This window comes from Hevea brasiliensis, chromosome 4 (genome assembly GCF_030052815.1).
Source record: "Hevea brasiliensis isolate MT/VB/25A 57/8 chromosome 4, ASM3005281v1, whole genome shotgun sequence".
Classification (NCBI taxonomy): Eukaryota; Viridiplantae; Streptophyta; class Magnoliopsida; order Malpighiales; family Euphorbiaceae; genus Hevea; species Hevea brasiliensis.
This window is the reverse complement of record NC_079496.1, coordinates 112,534,824-112,560,781: the sequence shown is the minus strand read 5'-3', so window position 1 is coordinate 112,560,781 and position 25,958 is coordinate 112,534,824. Positions and strand designations below refer to the sequence as shown.

Sequence of the window (25,958 nt, the reverse complement as noted above, 5' to 3'; positions counted from 1 at the left end):
TTTGGATAAAAATCTAAGACATAATTTAAGCTACCTAAGAATCTCTGTAGCTGGGTTTTATCCAAGATTTTGTCAGGAAATTTGTTTGAAAATTCTAGACTTCTCTCTATTGGAGTAATGGTTCCTTGGGATATATAATGCCCTAGAAACCTAACCTTGGTTTGGAAGAGAGAAATCTTTGATTTTGAAACGGCAAGGCCATTTCATTTTGTAATAGAGAAAAATATTCTTAAGTATTTGACGTGTTGTTCAATTGAATCCGAGAACACAAGAACATCTTCTATATAGACTATGAAAAATTTTGAATATGGATTAAAGATTTCATTCATAATTCTCTAGAACTCTGATGGGGCATTTTTCAAGCCAAAAGGCATGACTTTCCACTCATAATGTCCAAAGGGAATTATGAATGTGATTTTGTATCTATATTTTGGATCAATTTGTATTTGCCAAAATCCTGATTTCATATCAAATTTAGAAAATACAAATGCATAATGAAGTTTTTGTAAAAGATCTTTTTTGTTTGGAATTGGATAACTAATCCATTTCAAAGCCTTATTCAAAGGTTTATAATTAATTACTAATCTAGGAGTGCCTCTTTCTATTTTTGAATTTTTGTTTACATAAAAGGAAATCTAGATTCTGTAATTAATCCTTTTTTCTTTAAATCCAAAATTTCTGAACGACAGTGTTGTTCTAATTCAGCATTCATTTGGATTGGTCTGGCTTTTGTAGGTATCTATTTTTCATCGAAACCATTTTCATATGGTAAATCTACCATATGTTGTTTTCGATTCCAAAAGGCATTTGGTAAATCAGAATAAATTTCTTTTTCAATTTGGGTTTTGAAATCAGAAAATTTTCTTTTCACCGAATCATTTTGTAATTGTTTTCAATTCTTGTTAAAGAAACATCTTGCTGTAAATCCAACAAGTGTTGCTTTTTTCCTTTAATTAAAGCATTAATCTCATTATTATAAATGGAATAAGCTTTTATAATATTAAGATTTCTTGTTTTTGGTTTTGTAATGAAAGGGAAAAGAAGAGTTTATTTCGTAGTTTTAAAAGAGATATTATCATCGTTAACCTTATAGGGAGTTATCAAGTTAATGAAATGAGTCCCTAATATTACACTATGATGAATATCTTGAACAATTATGAATGAGGTTTTGAAAAGAAAATTACCATTTGCTGTAGAGGCTTCTGTCTTATAGCTAATAACCATTTTTGAATTATTTGCTGCTGAAAGTTTTTCAGTGGTTTTTTCATAAAATTTCTTTGGAACAATTCCTTCTTTAATATAGTTCAAATCTGCTATTGTATCAAATAAGACAATTGTATTAATTTTGAAATCTTTTGAAAAAACAATGGTAATTTGTATTAAATATTTTCTGGAGGTGATCTGATTGAGGATAAAAAAAAAATCTTCTGGTGGTTTTTAAGTTTCCAAACTATTTTCTTTATTTTTCTCAAATTCTTCCTGGAGTTTTGAAAATAAAAGATGGATTGCTTTTAAATCCTGTGCCTTTTTCTCTTTAAGCCATTTAAGCTCATTCTTAGTGATTTTTATTTCTTTTTGGAGGCATTGGACTGAAGTTTTGGATTGTTTTGGAGGTTTCTTTCTATTTGTTGTGGGTTTTTCCACAGAGGATAGAATAGAAGGGTTTTGTAATTTTTTATGATCTTAATGCTTTAAAACATTTAAGACTAATTCTTGATTTTTTAAAAGCATGTTGACATTTTTTGCATTTTCTTCAGACTCAATATCAGAATCTGAATTACTAATTCATCTTTTTGTAAAGGCATGTTTTCTTCGGACTCCTGGTTGGAGTTTGAAGAGGAAGTTGAAGAATTAATACTCAAATTTGAATAACTAGTTCTTCTTTTTGTAATGTTTCATCATTGTTAGTGGATTTAGAAATTTTGAATTCACTTTCTGTTTGTAGTCTGATAGATCTGATCTTTTTGTACTTTTGAAATTTCCCAATTATCTATATATTTTTCAAAATCTTCGATTATAATTTTGTAACATCCTAAATTTTAAATGTATTATTTTGTGAGTAATATTAATATTTTTATTTAATTTAAATTTTAGGAAATTATTAGAAATTTTTCGGATTTTCGAAATCGGGTTTGAATTTCCTAAAATATAAAACTTTGATGATTTTTACAAAATTAACTTAAAGACTACGTGGCAAAATTAAAAATATATTTGGAGTCTACGAATTTTTCTGAGTTTTCTAGAATTTTTTTGAAATTTTTGGGTCTCGTTTTCGGTCCCAAGGCAGAGTAAAATTTCAAAATTTTGTATCTTGAATCGGACCGACCGAATCAAATCGGACTGGATCGGACCGGTAGAATCAGACCGGCCCTTTTCTTTTTCTTCTTCCTTCTCCCTCGGGCGCACGACCTCTCCTCCTTCCCTTCCCGTTTTCTCTCTCCTCCCTCACCCCCAGGCCGCGCCGCCGTCACCCAGCCTTTCGCACCTCGCCGGTGCACCGCCCCACCACCTCTCCATGGCCGGCCGATGCTCCAGGCCGTCGAAAAACGCGCGCAAAGACCACCAGACGTGTGGAAGCCTTTTAGCTTCCCGGCCAAAATTCGGCCTATCCGGCCACCGATTGGGCCGGGTCTTGTGTCAAACACCATCTACACCTCGAGAGCTTTCCATAGACACCAAGAACACCAAAATTCACCGAGCGGTTTGTCCAATTTTTGTCTGGAAAATTTTAGCCCATTTTGATTTTTGGGCTAGATTTCTCGCAAACCGTGAACCCCACGAGAAAACCGAGAGTACCAGAGCACTCCACTCGTCGAGAGTTTCGTGGCAATATAAATTTCAAAATTTTTTGATACCATTTTTTGGTGGGTCCCACGGAATTTTGTAGTGTTTTTTCGAGCATTAAATGAGCTTAGAAAATTCCGTAAAAATTATATACTAACCCCCGTGTTGTGGGCTTCGTGTAGGTACCTTCAATTCACGGAAATTCAACAGTTGTCCAGGTCTGTGAATTTTCGGCCAAACAGACTGGCTATCAAAAAAGTCTCCGAATTAGATCGAGATTTTGGCTACCCTACCGTTGTCAGATGCCCCGAGCTCATTCTCGAGATCAGAATCGGCATAGGTAAACCCGAACCTTGCTTTTTCATGTTCTAGTACTTAAATGGGATTAAAAATCCATAAAATATTCGTGGTAGCTCAGAAAATTATGATTCTTTTTGCAATAGCTTGGTAATATTGCTAAGGACCGCGGGGAAAAGTTTTAAAATTTTTAGAGTTTATTTAGGTAGTTTTTGCAAAAATAGTCAATTATAAGGAATAAACTGTAATTTTATATATTGTAATTGATGACTGTTTGGATGGGCCCAGGAGGGGCTATGTGATGTGATTGAGATGTGGATATATGGTTTGTAAATATAGAAGTGTGTTTTAAACCCATTTGTAGGTTGGGTAGGTCCTAGGTATAGGGAAGACTGCCGGATTTTCGGCACGACTTAGGACGTTTTTGGTCCTTTTCTTAGTTTGTATTGAGTCAAATTTATTAAATGATTATAATAAAATTGTCAGGTGAGCCGGGACAGCCTTCTTCCTCCGCCCAGCCGCCACAGTGACTGCTGTCAAGTCTGTAAGTAAAATATTAATTTTAATTGTAATTTCGATATTATTATATGTTCAAGCGTGCCCATGCATCACTTATATGTATATATCTATGTAGTTAAATTCTAGGCACGTTTTATATTACATTCACAACTGTTAAAGTGCCATGGATGTTGTTGTGGTAATTTGGAGCAGTGTGCGTGCGTTGGCGTGTGTGTGATGTAGTGTTGGCTATGGATAGGACGATTAGACACGGCTTGAGATCTTCGCTAGGACCCGGTCCTTTGGGGTAGACACGGCTTGAGTTCTTCGCTGGGACCCCGATTTGGTTTATTAAGCGAAAGTCCGGCTTGAGTTCTTCGTTGGTACAGGTTGGATTAAAGAGAGCTGTCTAGGGGATCAGCTCCCATATATTTATGATTTAACATTAGTACATTACTGGGTGTATGAGTGCTCCAAATTACCTTTTTGCTATTATGATGTGAAAATATTGCTGATGTTGCATTTCACTCTACAGGATGCATTAGCTTTAGATAGTTATAGAGATTATAGTTAAAATTGATATTTTACTCTCTGAGTCGAACGCTCACTCTTGTTCATTATTTTTCAGGCTACAGGAGGATTTTTTTGTGGTTAACCTGCTTTTTTCGTTCGCAGGTTGTTTATTAATGTTTGTGTAATTCTATTAACTCCTAGAATTTCTATATGTGTTAGAAATATTTATTTGTTTTGGAGACTGTAATATAATTATCATATTGGGCCTATAGACTTATTATTCTATGCATGTTTGTTGGACTGGATGAGGGAGCTGAGCTCCCATTTATTTTTATGACATATTGAGTATGTGGAGGGTGAGCTGAGCTCCCCAATTGATTATATATTGTGTTTACAGGTCGGGTGAGTCAAAAACTCTCCGTTGAAAGGTCCACTTTATGGCCGGACTCTGTCCGGTTGAATTCTTGAAATTAGGCCCAAATGGGCCTTGGAGTTGGGATAAGGAATAGTTAGGCTTATTACGAGCCTCGAGGGCTTTAGGCTGGCTCAGGTCCTAGTGTCGGTCTGGCCCATAAGTTGGGTCGTGACAAATGTGATATCAGAGCTTAGGCTCCAGATTCATAGGGAAAATTTGTCTAAAGTGTTGAGAAGAGTTTAATAGGAGTCACATGCGGAAAATAGGGTCCACATTCATCTTGCATTGTCATCTTTGCTTCTAGTTTCTGCTTCATATAATTATGTATAAATATGAGTCTATAGAGCTATGTAACATGTAGTTTTGAATTTTGTGGGCTAATGCTGCTGAATTTCAGGAAAATGTGTAAAAGCAGGAGGGCTGCCACTGCACCAGAACCAGATGTGCTTGACGAGGTGTCATCACAGGATGAGGCACCTATCTTGAGGAGGTGGGGTAGAAGGCCTAGAGCTGCTCAAGTATAAGAGCAGCTGCCACCAGTTCAAGATTAGTCTTTTATGGCACAGGGTCCCATAGACCCAATAGCGGCTACTCTAGCTAGGTTACAGAGAACCATCGATATGATGGCACAATATATGGTCCACCCTCCATAGCAGCAGTAATCCACCGCATCAAGAGAGGAACCTTACAAATAAATAATCAATTTCAAGAAGTTGGTGCCTGGTACTTATGATGTGTCAGACAATGCATATCGATTTTCGGATTCCTGCAGACAGGCAGGAACAGAGTTGCAGTTGACTGATAGAAGACTTATAGAGTGTATACAGCATGTCATTGGGCCTATGCCTAGACAATGGATGAATGATTGCATATTACCTCGGATGGAAGGTTTGTCGTGGACTCAGTTTGTGGAACTGTTCATCAACCGGTTTGTACCAGAAAGTTTCAGAGATCAAAAGCAGTGGGCCTTTGAGGCCTTAAGGCAAAATGGCAGGTCTGTAGATGAATATACTACAGAATTTTTGGAACTGAGCAGGTATGCCTCTACAGCAGTAGCTACAGAAACTATGAAGGTGAAGAGGTTCCTAAAGGGGCTTGACAGAAGGTATGCAAACCTGGCCATGATGTTTGATCAGTCTTTTAATGTGATAGTTGATCGAGTCAGACAGATTGAGATTAGCTACACCGGAGATGATAGTGGAAGATCAAAGAAAAATAGAGCAGAGGGTTCTTCAGTTGTTCTCCACATGGGTGCTCCGGATAACGGAGGCCAAAGTAATTACAGAGGAAGAAGTAGGAACAAGAAGAGTGGTTTTAGACACAAATCTTGAGGATTCAGACTAGGGTTCAGATCCAGCAGTGGTCATAGTTCGGGATACAGCAATTCTGAGTCTGATTCAGGATCCTCCTTTGCACCTTGTGCACAGTGTGGAAGAGGACATTCAGGACCTTGTATGATGGGTTCAGGAGTATGCTTTAGATGTGGCCAACAAGGTCACTTTGCTAGGAAATGCCCCGTGTTCAGCGAGCCACAGATGGGGTCACAGGGTTCTGCTACAAATGTTCCTCGTTAGTTGTATCTTGGTGCTTTCAAAGATGGCAGCAATACGATACACAATGAGTGAGGACAAGGGGGATGTGGATTTGGAGGCAGATCAGGGGGTAGAAGTCAGTATCAGGGTTCTGCAATGTAGGGTAGGGGTCAAGCTCGGGTTTTCACTCTGACCCACCAGGATGCTCAGGCTTCCAATGCAGTTGTAGCAGGTATTCTTCTAGTCTGTTCCTATGAGACTCGTGTTTTGATAGATCCGGGTGCTACGCACTCATTTGTCTCCCCTGTGTTTGCCATGAGATTGGGTAGAAACCCTATAACTTTAGAATGCCCTTTGTCTGTAGCTACCCCACTTAGTGACAATATAGATGTAGACATGGTTTTTCCAGGTAGCCCAGTAGTAGCGGATTGAAAGATCCTCCCAGCAGACTTGGTTCCTCTATCAGTAATGGATTTCGATGTAATCTTGGGAATGGATTGGTTGGCAACTCATTATGCCACTTTAGACTGCAAGAACAAAAAGGTATATTTCCACATACCTAGTGTGGAAGAGTTTAGCTTTGATGGTGATAGGAGCGTGGCTCCATATAATTTGGTGTCAGCAATTAATGCTAGAAAAATGTTGAGGCGTGGATGTCAAGGGTATTTGGCATTGGTAAGAGATACATCTGTAGAAGGTGTCAACATGGAAAATGTTCCTGTTGTCAGAGAATTCATGGATGTCTTCCCTAAGGAGCTTCCAGGGTTGCCACCAGGAAGGGAAATAGAGTTCTGCATTAATGTTGTGCCGGGTACAAACCCCATATCAATGTTGCCTTACAGGATGGCACCAGCAGAATTGAAAGAGCTAAAGAAGCAACTACATGAGCTTTTGGATAAGGGTTTTATACGTCCAAGCACTTCACCCTCGGGCGCTCCTATTCTATTTGTGAGAAAGAAATATGGGTCCTTGAGGTTGTGTATTGACTATAGACAGCTGAACAAGGTGAATGTGAAGAACAAGTATCCACTTCCTCGGATCGATGATCTGTTTAATTAGCTCTAAGGGGCTAGATTATTTTCCAAGATAGACCTACGATCAGGCTACCATCAGTTGAGAATAAGGAATGAGGATGTGCCCAAAACAGCATTCAGGACAAGATATAGTCATTATGAGTTCTTAGTGATGTCTTTTGGACTCACTAATGCACCAGCAGCTTTCATGGACTTAATGAACAGGGTGTTTAGGCCATTCCTGGACTGTTTTGTCATCGTATTCATAGATGACATTTTGGTATACTCTCAGACCTAGGAAGAACACGTGTGGCACTTGAGGATGGTGTTGCAGACTTTGAGGGAGCACCAGCTATATGCCAAATTTTCAAAATGTGAATTTTGGCTAGAAAGCATCTCATTCTTGGGACACGTGGTTTCTAGTAAAGGCATTCAAGTAGATCCCAAGAAAATTGAAGTTGTAACTGATTGGCTTAGACCTACAACAGTCACTGAAGTGCAAAGTTTTCTGGGTCTAGCTGGCTACTATAGGCATTTTGTGCAAGATTTTTCTAGGATAGTGGCTCCCCTAACTAAGTTAACTCGGAAGAATGTTCCATTCATTTGGACAGATGACTGTGAGGAGAGTTTCCAGAAGCTTAAGGAGTGTCTAACCACCGCCCCGGTGTTGACACTACCGACGAGTGGTGAAGGATATACCGTGTACTGTGACGCCTTCAGAGTTGGCTTAGGGTGTGTTTTGATGCAGAATGGAAAAGTAGTAGCTTATGCTTCAAGGCAGCTGAAGAGGCATGAACAGAATTACCCCACCTATGATTTGGAAATGGCGGCTGTAGTCTTTGCACTAAAAATTTGGAGACACTACCTGTATGGTGAAATGTGCGAGATATACACCAACCACAAGAGTTTGAAGTACATCTTCCAACAGAGGGATTTAAACTTGAGACAGAAGAGATGGATGAAGCTTCTGAAGGACTATGATTGCACTATCCAGTACCACCCTGGGAAGGCCAATGTAGTAGCAGATGCTTTGAAGAGAAAATTTTCTGGCAGTTTGGCGCACATATCAGCGGAGAAGAGACCGTTGATTTAGGAAGTACATGAGTTTATGGATCAAGGTCTAATCTTAGATCTTTCAGATGAGGGGGTATTGTTGGCTCATTTTTCAGTGAGACCAGACCTGCGAGATAGAGTTAGAGTTTCCCAACACAGAGACCAAAAATTGATGAAGATCATAGAAAGAGTACAGCAGGGTGAAGGTGGTGAGTTTGGATTTGCCAATGATGGCCCCCTAGTGCAATGTCCACCCAGGCTCTACCAAGATGTACCATGATGTGAAAGATAGCTATTAGTGGAATGGCATAAAGAGAGACATAGCAGACTTTGTGTCCAAGTGCTTGACTTGTCAGAAGGTGAAGTTTGAACACCAGAGACCGTCAGGGAAGCTGCAAGAGCTCCCTATCCTAGAATGGAAGTGGGAGATGATTACTATGGATTTTGTGACTGGGTTGCCCCGTACCATGCGAGGATATGATTCGATATGGGTAATTATAGATCGTCTGACTAAATCAGCTCACTTCTTGCCTGTGAAAATCACATATTCTGTTGCACAGTACGCTCAGCTTTACATTTAAGAAATAGTCATATTGCATGGAGTTTCGGCTTTCATAATATCTGACAGAGGGCCCCAGTTTACTTCTCGATTTTGGAGAAAGTTGCAGGAGGCACTTGGTACACAGTTGAACTTTAGTACTGCTTTCCACCCTCAGATAGACGGACAGTCTGAAAGGACAATCCAAACACTGGAAGACATGCTTCGCACGAGTGTTTTGGATTTTGGAGGTCAATGGGATGATCAGCTACCTTTGGTGGAGTTTGCCTATAACAACAGTTACCATTCCAGCATAGGGATGGCACCCTATGAGGCACTATATGGAAGAAAGTGTAGGTCTCCTCTGTGTTGGATGGAAATAGGAGAAGCGAAGGTGCATGATGTAGACCTAGTGCAGTACACTTCACAGATAGTTCCTTTAATCAGAGAACGATTGAAAACAACTTTCAGTAGGTAGAAGAGTTATGCAGACCCTAGACGGAGGGATGTGGAGTTTGCAGTAGGCAACTATGTATTCCTGAAAGTTTCTCCGATGAAGGGAGTCATGAGATTTGGAAAGAAGGGCAAGTTGGCACCCCGGTATATTGAACCTTTTGAGGTTACTGATAGAGTTGGAGCAGTTGCCTACCGGTTGGAGCTACCACCCAACCTTTCTCATGTTCATCTTGTGTTTCACATCTCTATGCTCAGGAAATACATACCTGATCCTTTTCATGTGCTACAGCTAGATGTAATAGAGCTGAAAGAAAATCTGACATTTGAGGAGCAACCTGTAGCCATAGTGGACTACCAAGTGAGGCAGCTAAGATCAAAACAGATCCCTATGGTTAAGATTTTGTGGAGGAGTCAATCAGTGGAAGAGTGCAACTGGGAGTCAGAGCGAGACATGCGTAGCAAGTACCCTTATCTATTTAATGTATAATTCTGTATTTTATTCTGCCTTGTATAAAAAATTCGAGGACGAATTTTCTGTAAGGGGGGAAGATGTAACACCCCAAATTTTAAATGTATTATTTTGTGAGTAATATTAATATTTTTATTTTATTTAAATTTTAGGAAATTATTTGAAATTTTTTTGATTTTCGAAATCGGGTTTGAATTTCTTAAAATATAAAACTTTGATGATTTTTAAAAAATTAATTTAAAGACCACGTGGCAAAACTAAAAATATATTTGGAGTTTACGAATTTTTCTGAGTTTTCTAGAATTTTTTTGAAATTTTTGGGCATCGTTTTCGGTCCCAAGGCAGAGTAAAAATTTTAAATTTTATATCTTGAATCAGACCGATCGAATTGAATCGAACCAGACCGGATCAGACCGGTCGAATCAGACCAGCCCTTTTCTTTTTCTTCTTCCTTCTCCGTCGTGCACCCGACCTCTCCTCCTTCTCTTCCCATTTTCTCTCTCCTCCCTCACTCCCAGGCCACGCCGACGCCACCCAACCTTCCCCACCTCGCCAGCGCATCGCCCTACCACCTCTCCACGGCCAGCCGACGCTCTAGGCAGCCGAAAAACGCGCGCGAAGACCACCAGACGCGCGGGCACCGTTTCGGCTTCCCGACAAAATTCGGCCAATCCGGCCACCGATATGGCAGGGTCTTGTGTCAAACACCATCTACACCTCGAGAGCTTTCCATAGACACCAAGAACACTAAAATCCTCCGAGCGGTTTGTACAATTTTTGTCCGGGAAGTTTTAGCCCATTTTGAATTTTGGGTTAGATTTCTCGCAAACCGTGAACCCCACGAGAAAACCGAGAGTACCAGAGCGCTCCACTGGTCAAGAGCTTCGTGGCAATATAAATTTCAAAATTTTTCGATACCGTTTTTCGGTGGGTTAGTATTTTTTCGAGTATTAAATGAGTTTAGAAAATTCCGTAAAAATTATATACTAACCCCCATATTGTGGGCTTCGTGCAGGTACCTTCAATTTGCAGAAATTCGACAGTTGTCCGGGTTTGTGAATTTCCGGCCATACAGACCGACTATCGAAAAAGTCTCCGAATTGGATCGAGATTTTGGCTACCCCACCATTGTCAAATGCCCCGAGCGCGTTCCCGAGATCAGAATCGGCATTGGTAAACCCGAACCTTGCTTTTTCTTAATTTTCTAGTGCTTAAATGGGATTAAAAATCCATAAAATATTCGTGGTAGCTCAGAAGATTATGATTCTTTTTGCAATAGCCTGGTAATATTGCTAAGGACCGCGGGGAAAAGTTTTAGAATTTTTAGAGTTTATTTGTGTAGTTTTTACAAAAATGATCAATTATAAGGACTAAACTGTAATTTTACATATTATGATTGATGACTATTTGGATGGGCCCAGGAGGGGCTGTGTGATGTGATTGAGATGTGGATATATGGTTTGTGGATATAAAAGTGTGTTTTAAACCCATTTGAAGGTTGGGTAGGTCCTAGGTATAGGGGAGACTCTGCGGGATTTTCGGCACGACTTAGGACGTCTTTGGTCTTTTTCTTAGTTTGTATTGAGTCAAATTTATTAAATGATTGTAATAAAATTGTTAGGTGAGCCGATGCCTTTCTTCCTCCGCCACCGCACAAAGGATCACTGCCAAGTCTGTGAGTAAAATATTAATTTTAATTGTAATTTCGATATTATTATATGTTCAAGCATACACATGCATCACTTATATATATATATATCTATGTAGTTAAATTTTAGACACGTTTTATGTTGCATTAACAACTGTTAAAGTGCTATGGATGTTATTGTGGTAATTTAGAGCAGTGTGCGTGCGTTGGCGTGCGTGTGATGTGGTGTTGGCTATGGATAGGACGGGTAGACACGGCTTGAAATCTTCGCTGGGACCCAGTCCTTCGGGGTAGACACGGCTTGAGTTTTTCGCTAGGACCCCGATTTGGTTTATTAAGCGAAAGTCCGGCTTGAGTTCTTCGCTGGCACAGGTTGAATTAAAGAGAGTTGTATAGGGGATCAGCTCCCATATATTTATAATTTGACATTACTGGGTGTGTGAGTGCTCCAAATTACTTTTTTGCTGTTATGATGTGAAAATATTGCTGATATTGCAGTTCACTCTACATGATGCATTAGCTTTAGATAGTTATAGAGATTATGGTTAAAATTGATATTTTACTCTCTGAGTCGATCGCTCACCCCTGTTCATTATTTTTCAGGCTACTGGAGGATTTTGTTGTAGTTAACCTGCTTTTCTCCTTCGCAGGTTGTTTATTAATGTTTGTGTAATTCTATTAACTCCTAGAATTTTTGCATGTGTTAGAAATATTTATTTATTTTGGGGACTATAATATAATTGTCATGTTGGGCCTATAAACTTATTATTATATGCATGTTTGTTGGACTGGATGAGGGAGCTGAGCTCCCATTTATTTTTATGACATACTGAGTATGTGGAGGGTGAGCTGAGCTCCCCAATTAATTATATATTGTGTTTACAGGTCGGGTGAGTCAAAAACTCCCCGTTGGAAGGTCCACTTTATGGCCAGACTATGTCCGGTTGAATTCTTGAAATTGGGCCCAAATGGGCCTTAGAGTTGGGTTAAGGAATAGTTAGCCTTACTACGGGCCTCAGAGGCTTTAGGCTGGCCCAGGTCCTAGTGCCGATCCGACCCATAGGTTAGATTGTGACAAATTTCTTCACTATTCACTATCTTTCTCGACTCAGAGGATGAGGTAGAAGAGTTTGAAGAATAAATTGTCCTACAGAAAATTGAATTCATACTTAAAGAATTTTTCTAGGTTGATCTTTTGAGTTAAGTGAGGTAATCGCCAAAGGAATCACTGCCCTAAACATGCCCTCTCGGCTACAAAGATGGGACTTACAACCCAGGCCTATTTACACCTCTAAAGAAGCTGTCTTATCACCTTAAGATCATCTTACCATCCTCTAAAAAATGTTTTAATGTGAATCCAAACCTTAAATAGAACATTTCCCCCCCCATGCTCTGATACCAAGGACGCACCGGGATCGAAAGGGGAATGAGCTAACAGCAAAGAAATAAAATCTAAATCTTGAACAATATATAAATAATTAAAGAAATAAACAAAATGCACAAGAAAGAGAAATCCTCTGAAATGAAAAATTAAATTTGTAAAGATGAAAAAAAAAATATATATATATATATATATATGCAGATTAGGCGGTTAAACCAGCCATATGCATGCAAAATAAATAAAGATTTGTAATTTTGTAAAAGAAATTGAAGAAAACTTACTTCAAAATCTTATAAATTTTGTAAGATTTATACAAAGGTTTTAAAGATGTAATTCCGGGTAGGACTTACAAAGGTTGCTCAGCACATGAGCTTCCTAAGATCTACTACAAGGAAGTTACAGTGTTTGTAGGTGAGGTAGAGGTAAGGCAGAATGGGAACTGAATCGACCTTCTTGCTCCTTTCTTCACCTCAGGGTGAAACTCCTTCAGGACCTTCTTCGGATTCTCTCGGCTTAAGAAGCTTGAAAGGAAGAAGCTTGAAAGGAAGAAGCTTGTGTGTGTATATATATATATATATATATGTATTAAGGACTTATTCGGCACTATTAGCTGTTCTAATAACTATTAGTTATTTTAGTAGTAGTTAGCCGTTAGATATTATCTATCAGTGGTTAGCTATTTAAAGTAGAAGTATTTGATAAAAATAGCTATTAAATGTAAATATAATGATAAAATATTGTTGACCTTAGTCAAAATACTTTCTCAATATCTAAAAATTAAGAGAAACAACATTTCATGAACCACTCCCTCAACCTCTAAAAGTTAACATAAACATTATGTTACTAAATAGTATAAATAATAGAAGTAGTATTTTGACTCTAATCAAAATGTTAAATACTATCTTAAAAGTTATTGTCGAACAAAGTCTAAATGCCAAAATCTATCACGTATATACTGAAATTTTAACATAACTAAAATTTACAAAAATTAAATTTATTTAGAATAATTCTTTTCACCTTTTAATTTTCATTCTAAAGAATAACACCACAAAATTTTTTCATGTTCATTTAATATGATAAATAATTATATAATTAATAAATAAAACACAAGAAGTTCTAATTAAAACTCGTTTCCAAATAATTAGGAAAGAATTCAATTTATATTAATAATAAGATAAAAATTACCGTTAAAAATTATCGTTTCTATTTATATTACTAATATTTTTTTTATCAATGGCGGCAGAGATCATTGCCCATAGTGAATTTATATATATATATATATATATATATAAAGGATTGCCCAGTAGAATGGGCAGATAATAATACTCTGAATTTTACCCATTTCTATTATTTTAAGTAAGATTGGACAAATATTTTAGAAAATACTTTCTATGTTTTTAGGTAGTGCTTTCTTAAGCAACCATTATTTATTTAAATAGTTTCATATTCACATCAGATTTGTAAATAATTTTTTAAATTCCATTATTTCAATAATTAATTCCAATATTCAAAAGATAAATAATATACGGAGTGGATCCTTAAATCTTTAACTTTCAGCCTTCATATCTTCAGGTATGAAAACCTTGATCTTCATAGAAACAGCCAAGTGAGAAAGAAGTGAAGTGCCTCTAGTTTTCAGTCAAGGCAAATGGTTTAAGAGGAATGATACTCGACAAAACGCGTCTCGCAGAACCACAGTTACAATCACTAAGGCACAGTGCCAAGCAACTACAACTTTAGAGATGTACGACCACCATTCCCTAATAAATGTTAGGGAAAGCAAGCTACAACATTATTCAACAACTTAGGAGGCCTTCATAATACAACACTATTCTAATCTATGATGTTACTCATCGACTAAAGGATGTGGAGACTCTCATTCCCTTGTGCTGCTCACATCTCTTTCTTCCATGAACAGGAGCTCTCATGCAGACAGAACCGTTCTGTAAGGCAACTCCACATGTGACTGTATCAAACCTTGAAATGGAACTATCACCCCTCTTGCCTTTGTGCTGCCAACACCGCTTATTTCCTTGAGTGGGTTGCCTTCTGCAGAATGAACCATTCCCCAAAGTTGCTCCACAAATAGAAGAAACATGTTCATCAATAGAAAATTCATATGGGGAATGAAACCGAGGTTCCTGATCCATGTTGCTTCCAGGCGAGACAATGTTGTTTGTCCAGTCCATAGAACCATTGTAAGCAGGATGGCATTCCTCTTCTGCTACTGGGTTAGAGACACAGCTGTTAACCCTCTTCCCTTTGTGTTCCTCGCATCTTTTCCTTCCTGGCACTGCTTGCCTCCTGCAGAAATTCCCATCACCTAAATTTACCCCACATGTGGTAGCATAGTCCTGTTCATAGTGAGTGCTAGGATCCAGATGCACACCAGGCAAATAATTTGAACTCCCTTCTGAAATTGGTTTAGAACTAGATCCATAAATTCTCATTCCTTTGTGTCCTTCACATCTCTTTCTCCCTGGAACAGGCGGCCTTCTACAAGGGACACCGTCATTCATGATGAATCCACATATGTGAATGAAGTCCTGATCAATGCCACATTTGTCTGAAACTAATCTAGGCTGTGATCTGTTAAACTTGAAAATTCCATTGAGGAAACTTTTTCCATCCTCATCAGCAGGAATAGTACATTTTTGTGGTGAAAGTGGCTTGTTTGCTTCAATTTTAATACCCACTCGGCCCGGTCGTAGAAATAAAAGCCTTTTTGAGATACTTGAAAATCTGTTAGTGCTTAAAGCAATTTTACTAATTTTCTGAAGGATATCATTAGGACGGCGTGCACCATTACTACCTTTATTCCATGCATAATCAAAAGTGTCAAGGAGCTGAGCTTCTGTTTTCTCAGCATTCCTCTTATCCTTCATCTGTTTCAGGAAAGGCAATGAGTAAGGATAAAATAGAATCCTAGAAATTATATTCCAGAACATGCAAGCTTCCCTGATTCTTTTAATGCAGGCACAAAATAGCAACCAGTCAAGCATCATCCACCATTCCACCTTGATATACATGTACGATGTACGCATTTATAAGCATGTAGCATTACTCACACACACACACACACACACACACAGGGACAGATCTCCATGCCCTAAACCAACTATGAGATTGTGGAGGGTTCATAGAAGCACAAGATGAGTGAGTGATACCTGTTCAAACCATTTATGTTTTTCTGATAGCTATGACTGTCTATTCCATTACTATAAGGTTAAAATGACATCCAGTTCATAATGGTCATTGAATTCAAGCTAGAAACTTCATATCTGATCCTAGAGAAATATCATATTCCAACAGCCACAAAAGGTTCAAACTTGCTTACATGATTAGGCAGGAAGAAAACTGCAGAGCCGAGTTTCATCCACCATTATGGACCCATAATTCACATACATCATATAACTAACCAAGCTAAGCAAGTAAGGACAATACTTACAGAAGCCCATCTAAACACAATGGAGTGGCCTCCAGAGAATATCTCCTCGAATAAACCAAGCCCCTTTTGAGGAGAGTCGTTTTTACTATCCCAGTGACCAGTTGCATAGGCATTGCCCAAATGAGCACCAGAACGGCCATAACGCTGGAGGCGACTCCGAACATTGTCCGCTTGGCCAAGGTAAACGACCACAATGTCATCCGGATCAAGTTTGCCAACGAGACGCCCCAGCCCAGAGCGAGAGACCGCTACGCCAAGCTCATATAAACCGGGACCTGAGCTAGTTGGGAGGTTGTGAACCCTGTACCTAGCCACTCCTTCCTTCCCCTGGAAGTAGTCTTCCCAATCAGTAGGTCCAATAAGAACCTGGAAACAGAAGCGCATAAAACCAACGAAATGCTCAAATTGAAGTTCTGGGAAACTAATTGTGCACAAACTTAGACAAGAAAAGTGAGAATTTATGAAGATAACATTTTGAGCCCACGATCATAAATTCACAAGATTGAACCGAGAACGAGGAGGAGGGAGGTCAAACCTGCCATTTGGAGAAGTGGGAGTCGTGCTTAGTCCGCTTATAGTCTTCCCTCTTCAATCTGGAAGCAGAAGCAGTCGGAGCAGCGGATTCTTCGCCCTCTCCCATGGTTGCTTGCTAACCGAGGCTACAGGCACTGCTAACTGATAGTGACTGTTTAAAAGAGCCGGCGGTTTTTATTTGGAAGTTGATTTGCCAATTTGGAAGGACAGATTGTTCTGTCATTTCCATTTTCAAACGGTTCGATTCTCCAGTTGGCCCAAATGCTCTTTAGGGATTGGGCTTGAGCCTAGGTCCTGTCCCTGATATAGGGTACTCTCGTCCTAATATTCAGTTGACAGGCGAGTTATTAAGAAACTTGCCCCAATTGAAATCACAATGAGCCCAAAGATGCAAATATGGGGTAGCCAGGACTTGCTTTGAAATATCAAAGCAAGAACAATAACAAATATTGAGTACCATTTTTTAGTGGAATAGAAAAGAGAGTAATCAAATTTTAATTGAGTGTTAGACTATATTAATTACACAATAAATTTAGCAGAAAAATTAATTTAAAAAATTAACTTAACTTATAGAAGGGTGATATTTAAAATTAATTATCAAGCAAATTACTTCAATGAATTTTAAAATTTTGCTCACTACTAGATTAGGTTGTTGTAAGCTATCAGTCATCTAAATATTTGGCCTTCAACGATATCCATTTATGAGGAAATTTTTAAAGATTCTTTTAGAGAAAATAGAAATTTGAGTGCTAGCTAAATTGAAAATGAAAACTCCTTATTAGGGATGACAAAAGATCAGATTTTTATGGATAACTAATTCAATCAAACCAAAATAAGATGTCTTTGGATAGTATTTAATCAAATTTAAGTTCGAATTTAAAATTTAATACTCATGACGAGTTAACTCAATAAGTTCGTGTTGGTATCTATTATTCAAATGTGTTTATATAAATATTTAACTAAATATAATATATATGTTTTTTATAATGATATTTAGAAATTTTTATATATTTTTTATTTTATATAAAATAAAATCTATATATTTTATGGTATTATTAAAATTTTAAAATATAAATTATTAACAAAAAAATAATTTTTAATCCCATTAAGGTTTATGCATTTTTGAAGGATTAAATGTTACTCTTAGGGATTATATTTGCTTTCTTTAAAAATGTGTTATATGTTTGATAAAAATTAAAAAAATCAGAGGTTAAATATTACCCTTATAAAATTTTAATTATTCTTTTAAGATTAACCCTTAATTATCCAATAAGATATAACTATTAATGAGATAAAAAGTTAATTTAATTATTTTAAATATCTAAATAACTTAAATAAAAGGTTAAAAATTATAAAAATAAAAATTACTTTCTTATTAATTTAATTCTAAACACTTTCTAAAAGTTAACTTATAAGAATAAAACGTGTAAGGATAACCAAATACAGCTCATGCATATTAAAATCTCTCCTTTATGGAGTGGTCAATCGCCACACCTTTTAAAATGCGATGATTAGCCTTTGAAAAGTTTGACCGAGTAGCGATCAAAGGTCCTTTCGAGTGGGAGAGCAATCAGCGCCAGCAGTAGTGGACTGGCCCCTGACTGCCTAACTACGAAGATCACTGAATCTACCAAAATCACATGCATACTCCCAAATATATTTCCTAGAATGCATCACTTAATTAATTTCCTAACAATAGGGTCGATCAACATTAGTCTCAAGCTAAGAGCTGTTAGAGAACAATTAAGCATTAATATCAACGAATTAAGGACCTTCGCAGTTGAAATATTATTCAAATAGCATCAGTACATATTCGACTGAGAAAACCAGACCCCATTGTGCATCCAGCCAAAATAGAATCTCGGAAAGGGCGCTTGTAAATGAAAGCAGCATCTTCATCATTCTTATGTTGAACATAATGAACAAAGAAACAGAGTTCATGTCATTTTCTGTGACTGTTTCTGCTATTTAATTTTGCTCTCTCTGCGGAAAATTTATTGTAGTTGGTTTACTTCTTGTCTCTTTATCTTGCTGTGTCTCATCAACAAAGACTTTCATTTCCGTACATCTTTCAGCATTACATCACATACTCAATCACAAAGAACAAGTTGTATAAAAGTAGGACACTCATGTAGTTGGCAAATAACTTGTGAATTGAAGCAAAAAATAAAGAAATTGGGGAAATTTCTGATTGATGTAATACCTTCAAACTAAATTTGTCTTGGTTTGGTAGCTTGAAGGTTGCCCATTCTTCTATCAATATGCTACTGCCACCTAACCCTAAGAAATAAGAAAACTAAATATTTTAAATCCACGTCTGCATTACCCTATATTAATATATTGTGGCAGACTCTAAACCTAGTTTCAACTAATATATATAAAAAATAATCTTTAAAAAAGTCAAATTTTAGGCTAATTTTTTTTATTGTTAAGTTAAGATTATAATAGAATTTTATATTAAGTCAATTTAAGAAAATATTTTTAAAATTAATAAAAAATTTTATTTTGATACTTGTAAACTTAAAACATTTTTATAAGTAAAAATATAAAATAATTTTAATGGCATACTTGACATTATCATTTATTAAAAATTAAATTTATTATATTTTAATTATAATAAAAATATAAAATAATTAAATAACCAATATTCCTTCCCTCCCCAGTACCTAACTCCTTAATTTATTCCCCAAATGGAAAGCAAAATTCTTTTTTTTTTTTAAATAAAGATTTGAAAATTGCAGGGCAAGCGAACTCCAGTAATTCATCTAATTCTTTTGATTTATGTTTGGGATCAAAAACATAATCCAGGCGATTTCTTGAATTTCTGTATTGGTTTAGTCTGTTTTCTTCCCTGCATTGGCGCTTTGTCTCTCTTTATTGTTATTTATAAGCAGCAGGAGAAATTTCATACAACACCACTTTCAGTAAACTGTGCCCAGTGCCAATCCTGCTTTTTCACGGAGGAACCAACTTCTGTTTGCTTTCCACACGAACATAAAAAAAAGTAACTTCAGTTTCCCCGAAAGGAACTTGTGCTTGCAAAATCTCATCTGGGTTTGCTTGATCCAAAGTTGTCCACAGTGTTCTTTCCATGTAAAAAGAGAAGTACCCTGTTGGGAAAGTGCCTTGAAGTGCAAGACCCTCTTCTGCTTTTACCACTTGTAGCTTTTTTATCGGGGCATTTTGAAAGCATCTTGGTTTCCGTGTTGTCACTTGATAATGCAGTTCTTTTCGTGCTCAATAATTTGTTTGATGAAGAATTTTTTATGTGGGTTTTGGTTATATGGTGAGTTGAAATTGAGGGGGTTACAGGTTAGATTTCTCGGTTGATGATATGAATGGGAAGGGTGCTTCAGATATTGTGGTTGGGAAAGTGGTGGTGGTTGCTGTTAAGGCATCGAAAGAGATACCAAGGAGAGCTTTGGTTTGGGCTTTGACTCATGTGGTTCAACCTGGGGATTGCATTAATGCTTGCTTTCTTTTTAAGGTCTCTATTGCAGCATCATGCTGCAATAGAGACCTTAATGTGAACATTTCATACAAATGTAAATAATTTTAGCAAACCTGCAACGTGCAGTGTAGGTCACAAACAATAAGTTGTCAGAGTTAAATGCACATAATGAACTTAACTAATCTTGGCACCATCATTGAAACATTGAGTTTTAAGGCCCTGGTGGGCCAAAACAACACCAACACCAGCAATTATAATTAAGATCCTGTTTGATTGAATTCTATGTTAAAATTTATTTTATTTACAAATAAATTTGGTGATATAATTTATTTACAAATAAATTTCTTTGTTTGGTATGTTTTATATTAAATATAAAATTCATTTCAAATGAAATAAATTTTACGTTTGGAATAAATAAAATAAAACGATATATAATAAGAGGATAATTTTATCATTTAATATATATATAATTCTAAGTTTAGAATTAATTTATAAATTCCATCAATTTTGATGAAATTTAGTTTAGTTATAATAAATTTCATGAAATTAATTACTACGAATTTCAAATGAATTTTTATTTAAACCAAGCACTAAAATTTTAGATTTACAAATGAATTTCTCAAAATTTTATGGAATTCATTTATACCAAATACTACCTAAGCATTTTTATTTATAAAATAATAGATAAATCAATAAGTTAATTTAAAAATTTTTTATTTTAAATTACAATAATTATAAAATTAAATTAAAATTTAATTAATTTTATGTTAAAAATTAAAGTTTAATGGCTCTATGATAAAATAGTATATAAGTTTTAGCCTGTTAACATAAAATGACTTTCTATCTGTTTCATCATAGTACTAATTGACATTAAATATTAGTTAAAAATTATTTTTAACATAATTACAAGTCTTTTCTTTTTTTTTTTAGCATTATTGTCTCACCAAGGGAGCTAACAATTTTCTTTTCAACCATATCCTAGCTAGAATCCTCTTAAAGGCAAAGCTTGATTACTTATTATATAAAACTCAAGATTATTTTTCAGTCAAAGGGAGATAAAACCATGATAAAATCACAAACACAGTTTTTTTTTTTTTTTTTTAATTGTCTCCAATTAGGGCTCCCAACAACAGGATAGCCACAACATCTTCTAATATATTTCTTTTTGCCTTTTAATGTAATCACTTTTCACGTAGTGGCTCAAGATGCGTATGTTTCTAACTATTAGCAGAAAGAATATAAATAATAATGGAAAGGATTATGTACATATATCTTACATTATCTACAGAGATACTACATCTATTTATATATGAGAATATGAGATAATTTTGACAAGAATAATAATTGTTGTAATTATGCTAAACAAATCTCCGATAATCATGCTAACACCCGCCCTCAAACTCAAGGTGGTAGCACAAGTGCCAACTTGAGTTTGCTTAAGAGATCCTAAAAGCGAGCAGAAAGATGCGTTTTGATGAATATATTAGAGGTTTGGCTGACAAAGGAGACAGAAATCAAACATATGGTGCCATGAGCAACATGATGACATAAAAAATAATAATCAATTTTGATGTGTTTGGTACGCTCATAAAATACATCATTATGAGAAATTTGTATGACGCTTTTATTATCGCAATAAAGCATCGTGGCAAAAGAATGAGTGACACCCATATCAGTTAATAACCACCGTAACCAAAGTAATTCAAATGTAACATCAGCAAGAGCACGATATTCAGATTCTGTACTAAAATGTGCAATAACAGTTTGCTTTTTGCTACACCAAGAGATAAGAGAATCACCCAAGAAGAAACAATAACCAGTTATAGAGCGACGATCTGTCAGATCACCAGCCCAATCAGCATTAGAGTAGCCAGATAATACTAGGGAAGAGGTAGCAGAAAAGTGCAAATCATGAAAAAGAGTGCCCTTGATATAACGAAGGATTTGAAGTACTGCGGAGAAATGAGTTGAGTGAGGAGCAGACATAAACTGGCTGACCAGATGAACAACATATGAAATATCAGGTCGAGTAACTGTGAGATAAACAAGACTCCTGACAAGCTGTCGATATAAAGTAAAATCATCAAGAGGAGTGCCATCAAGAGGTGTAAGTTTGCAATTAAGCTCCATCGGGGTTGATACTATTTTGCTATCAGTGATGCCTGCTCGAGAAAGTAAGTCGGATGCATACTTGACTTGAGAGAGATAATAGCCATCAGAATTATGAGAAACTTCAAGACCCAAAAAATAGCTGAGAGAACCTAGGTCTTTCATTTCAAAATGCTGATTGAGATAATGTTGTAACTCTGAAATATCAGATGAATCATCTTTTGTTATTGTCATATCATCAACATAAAGCAACAAAAGAACAATACCACTGTCAGTTCGGTGAGTGAATAATGCAGAATTATGTGGACTAGAGAGAAAACCAAGTTGAGCAAGAGTGGAACTAAATTTGGTAAACCAGGCCCTGGGAGCTTGTTTTAATCTATATAATATAAGGCTCGCCGAAGTTTGCAAACCTTATGAGGAGAATGAAAACCAGGAGGAGGATGCATATAAACCTCTTCTGTTAAATCATCATGAAGAAAAGCATTTTTGACATCCATCTGAAAAAGTTTCCATTTACGAACTGCAGTAATAGCTAAGAGACTGCGAACAGATGTTAATGGGGCCACTGGAGCAAAAGTTTCTTCATAGTCGATACCATACTCTTGAGTCTACCATTTGGCTACTAAGCGAGCTTTGTAGCGTTCAATAGTTCCATTAGAATGAGTCTTGATTTTGTAAATCCATTTGCAACTAATAGGGGTCTTGTTTGGTGGAAGATCAACTAAATCCCAAGTATGAGTTTTCTCTAAAGCCTAAAGTTCTTCAATCATAGCTTGCTGCCAAAGAGGGTCAGTACTTGCCTTACGATAAGAACGAGGCTCATGAAGGATTGTAATAGTAGAGTAACAGTGAAAATCAGAAAGATAATGAAGAGTTTCTCTTACACAGGTAGAACGACAGAGAGTAGTGGCAGGAGGAAATACAGACGCAGGTACTGGATCAACAACTAGTGCAGATTCAACAGGGGTACGTGGAGTTGGGCTAGTATTGAGCACATCAAAAGCACCTGGATCAGGACTTGGAAACAGCTTTTTGGTGGTGTCAGTGAAAAATAGAGAATCAGTATTGACAGAGTGATAAAATTTGAAAAGAGAAGAGAACATAGTATTATCCCAAAAGGTAACATGACGAGAGATGCGTAACTTATTGGAAATAGGATCCCAACAACAATACCCTTTGTGTTCAATGCCATAACCAAGAAAACAACATAGAGGAGCACGGGGTTATAATTTGGTATGTTCATGAGGTTGTAAAAGAATAAAAGAAACACATCCAAAAGGTTTAAGGATGGAATAGTCAGGATGTTATCCAAACAACTTTTCAAAAGGAGATAAATTATGAAAAACCAAAGTAGGAAGACTGTTAAAAATATAAACAACATGAAGAGCTACTTCTCCCCAAAATTTTTCTGGACATGAGGCAGAAAGAAGAAGAGTACGGACAAAATCAAGAATATGGTGATGCTTGCGTTCGGCTCGCCCATTCTGTTGAGAGGTGTGAGGACAAGAACGTTGAACAACAGTGTCTTGTTGACTAAGAAACTAAAGTAAATAAGAATCCCAATATTCCATGACATTGTCTGTTCGAAGAATTTTAATGTCACAAGAGAATTGAGTTTTAATCATTTTTGTAAATGTGATGTAAATTTGTGATAACTCATATCGATGTTTCAAAAAATATATCCAAGTAAACCGAGAATAACCATCAATAAATATTACAAAATAACGAAAACCATTTATTGAAGAAATAGGAGAAAGACCCCAAATGTCAGAATGAATTAAGCCAAAAGGAGTGTCTGAAGTAGTATTATTATGAGAAAAAGACAATGCAGGTTGTTTTGCAAGCTGATAATTTAAATAATTAAATGACTCAAACTTAGTTGATCCTAATAATCCACGAGAAATTAAAGGTTGAAGTTTACTGGCAGAGGTGTGACCAAGACAAAGATTCCATTTGTGAATGGAGGAATTGGGGATTGTAGATGCAGACACAAATCTCTGAGGAAGATGTAAAGATGCAAGCTCAAATAATCAACCCACTCTACGACCCATCCCAAGAATCTATCCCACTTGTGGATCCTGTACTTGGAAACCAAGGGGAGAAAAATTAATATTTAGTCATTTTTCACACAACTGACCAACAGAAATAAGATTGAGTGCCAAATTAGGGATATAATAGGTGTTAGGGAGATGAAGATTTGAGGTAGACACATGACCAGTATGTGTGATGTTCATTTTAGTACCATTTGCAGAATGGATTGGTGGTAAGAAAGATATAGGTTTTGCAGAAGACAAGAATTTAAGAGTAGTGGTAATATGATTACAACATGCAGAGTTAAAAAGCCAATAAGAATTACCCAGAGTGGCAGACATGCCAGCAGAGGAATTAGAAGAGATAACCTATTTGAATAGTACCTTAAGATCACTCATGATGATGGTAGTAGAACCCTCAGTAGCAGCAACAGCAATGATAAAGAAAGATCCAGGCTTTGAGAAATTCTTGAATTTAGAATGCCCTCCTTTTGATGGTGGAGGGTTTGTGGGATAATGTTCAAGAATATGACCATGACAATATTTGCATTATATAGTAGGACAATAAGCAAAAGCATGACCAATTTTATTACAATTCTTATAGAGTTGATTGCCAGATTTCTGATGTAAGGATCAAGTAGTTGCAAGAGCTGTTTCAAATTGAGGAGTTTTATCCAAATTGAGACGAGTCTCTTCAAAAATAATCTCTTGGATAGCAATATCCAATGATGGGAGTGGATTTTGATGTGGCAGGGACGCTCGAACGGCCTCATATTCTAATTGAAGAGCCATTAGAACTTGAATAAGATGAAGATGATCTTCACTGATTTTGCCCTGAGATATTTGATTCCAAATGGGTTGGACGTGAGCAAGAAAATCATTCATAAATTGACTTGTTCTTGTTTCAGATTACGAAGAATAGTCCACAACTGATAATAGTGGACAAATCCAGTGGTCTGATATCGATTAGCAAAAAAATTTTAGATTTCTTTTGCAGAGTCATAATCAGCAAATTGGATGTGAATGGACAGGACAAAGGTATTGCAAAACCAGGTGATGATCTGATGATTTTTACTATCCCAATCCTCAAGACAGTCAGCAAATTTTGCATCAGTTTCATTGTTCTCTCTTGTCGACATAGTGATATCTTCAGTAACAATACGCCAAAACTTGCGACCTATCAAAAAACTTTTCATTCCTTGAACCCAAAGATTATAGTTGGAACCAGTCAGAACCGTTGTAGTAGATTTTGAAATATCAGATTTCTCCATTAGTTTCCTAGTCTGTAGCAGAGTGTAGATTGATAACAAGATGAAGAGAAAATGTAATATAATAACAGGAATGAAAGCATAAACCAGAATAGGTTGTAGAAAGAGAAGAGAGATCCCAGAAACTGAAAATAAAAGTCTTATGGCTCTGATATCATATTAGTAGAAAGAATACAAGTAATGATAGAAAGGATTGTATATATGTATCTTGCATTATTTACAGAGATACTACATCTATTTATACATGAAAATATAAATTAATTTTAATAAAAATAATAATTACTATAATTATACTAAACAAATATCTTATAATCATGCTAACACTAACTATGTAAACCTTTAAAGAAAAAGGATCGACTTCTTTAAATGGTCCTAGTTTCTTCTTTTGTCATTCAGCTACTTATGGCAGGAACGTGTCCGAAGTGGAAACTTTTGAGGGGTTCTCTAACGAATGACTTGGATTGTAGCGTGATTTAAATATGTGACTTTTGAAAGTATATATACGAAATAAATAAAAG

At 36.4% G+C, this 25,958-nt stretch overlaps 1 protein-coding gene across 1 annotated transcript; it reads right to left on the bottom strand.

The window, feature by feature from the left end:
- Window positions 1–14,229: 14,229 nt before the first annotated feature.
- LOC110639607 (protein EFFECTOR OF TRANSCRIPTION 2) lies at window positions 14,230–16,745 on the bottom strand. Its single transcript, XM_021790627.2, has 3 exons — window positions 16,581–16,745; window positions 16,046–16,411; window positions 14,230–15,482 (listed from the first exon to the last, which is right to left on the bottom strand). The coding sequence occupies exons 1-3, from the start codon at window positions 16,683–16,685 to the stop codon at window positions 14,448–14,450; spliced, it is 1,506 nt and encodes a 501-aa protein (XP_021646319.2). The 5' UTR covers window positions 16,686–16,745; the 3' UTR covers window positions 14,230–14,447.
- Between the last annotated feature and the right edge of the window lie 9,213 nt (window positions 16,746–25,958).

Coding starts and splice junctions, on each gene's coding strand:
- LOC110639607 (XM_021790627.2), bottom strand. CDS start 16,685: ATGGGAGAGGGCGAAGAATCCGCTGCTCCGACTGCTTCTGCTTCCAGA. Junction 16,412..16,580: donor CCCACTTCTCCAAATGGCAG/GTTTGACCTCCC, acceptor TTCTGTTTCCAG/GTTCTTATTGGACCTACTGA. Junction 15,483..16,045: donor TTGTGTTTAGATGGGCTTCT/GTAAGTATTGTC, acceptor TTCCTGAAACAG/ATGAAGGATAAGAGGAATGC.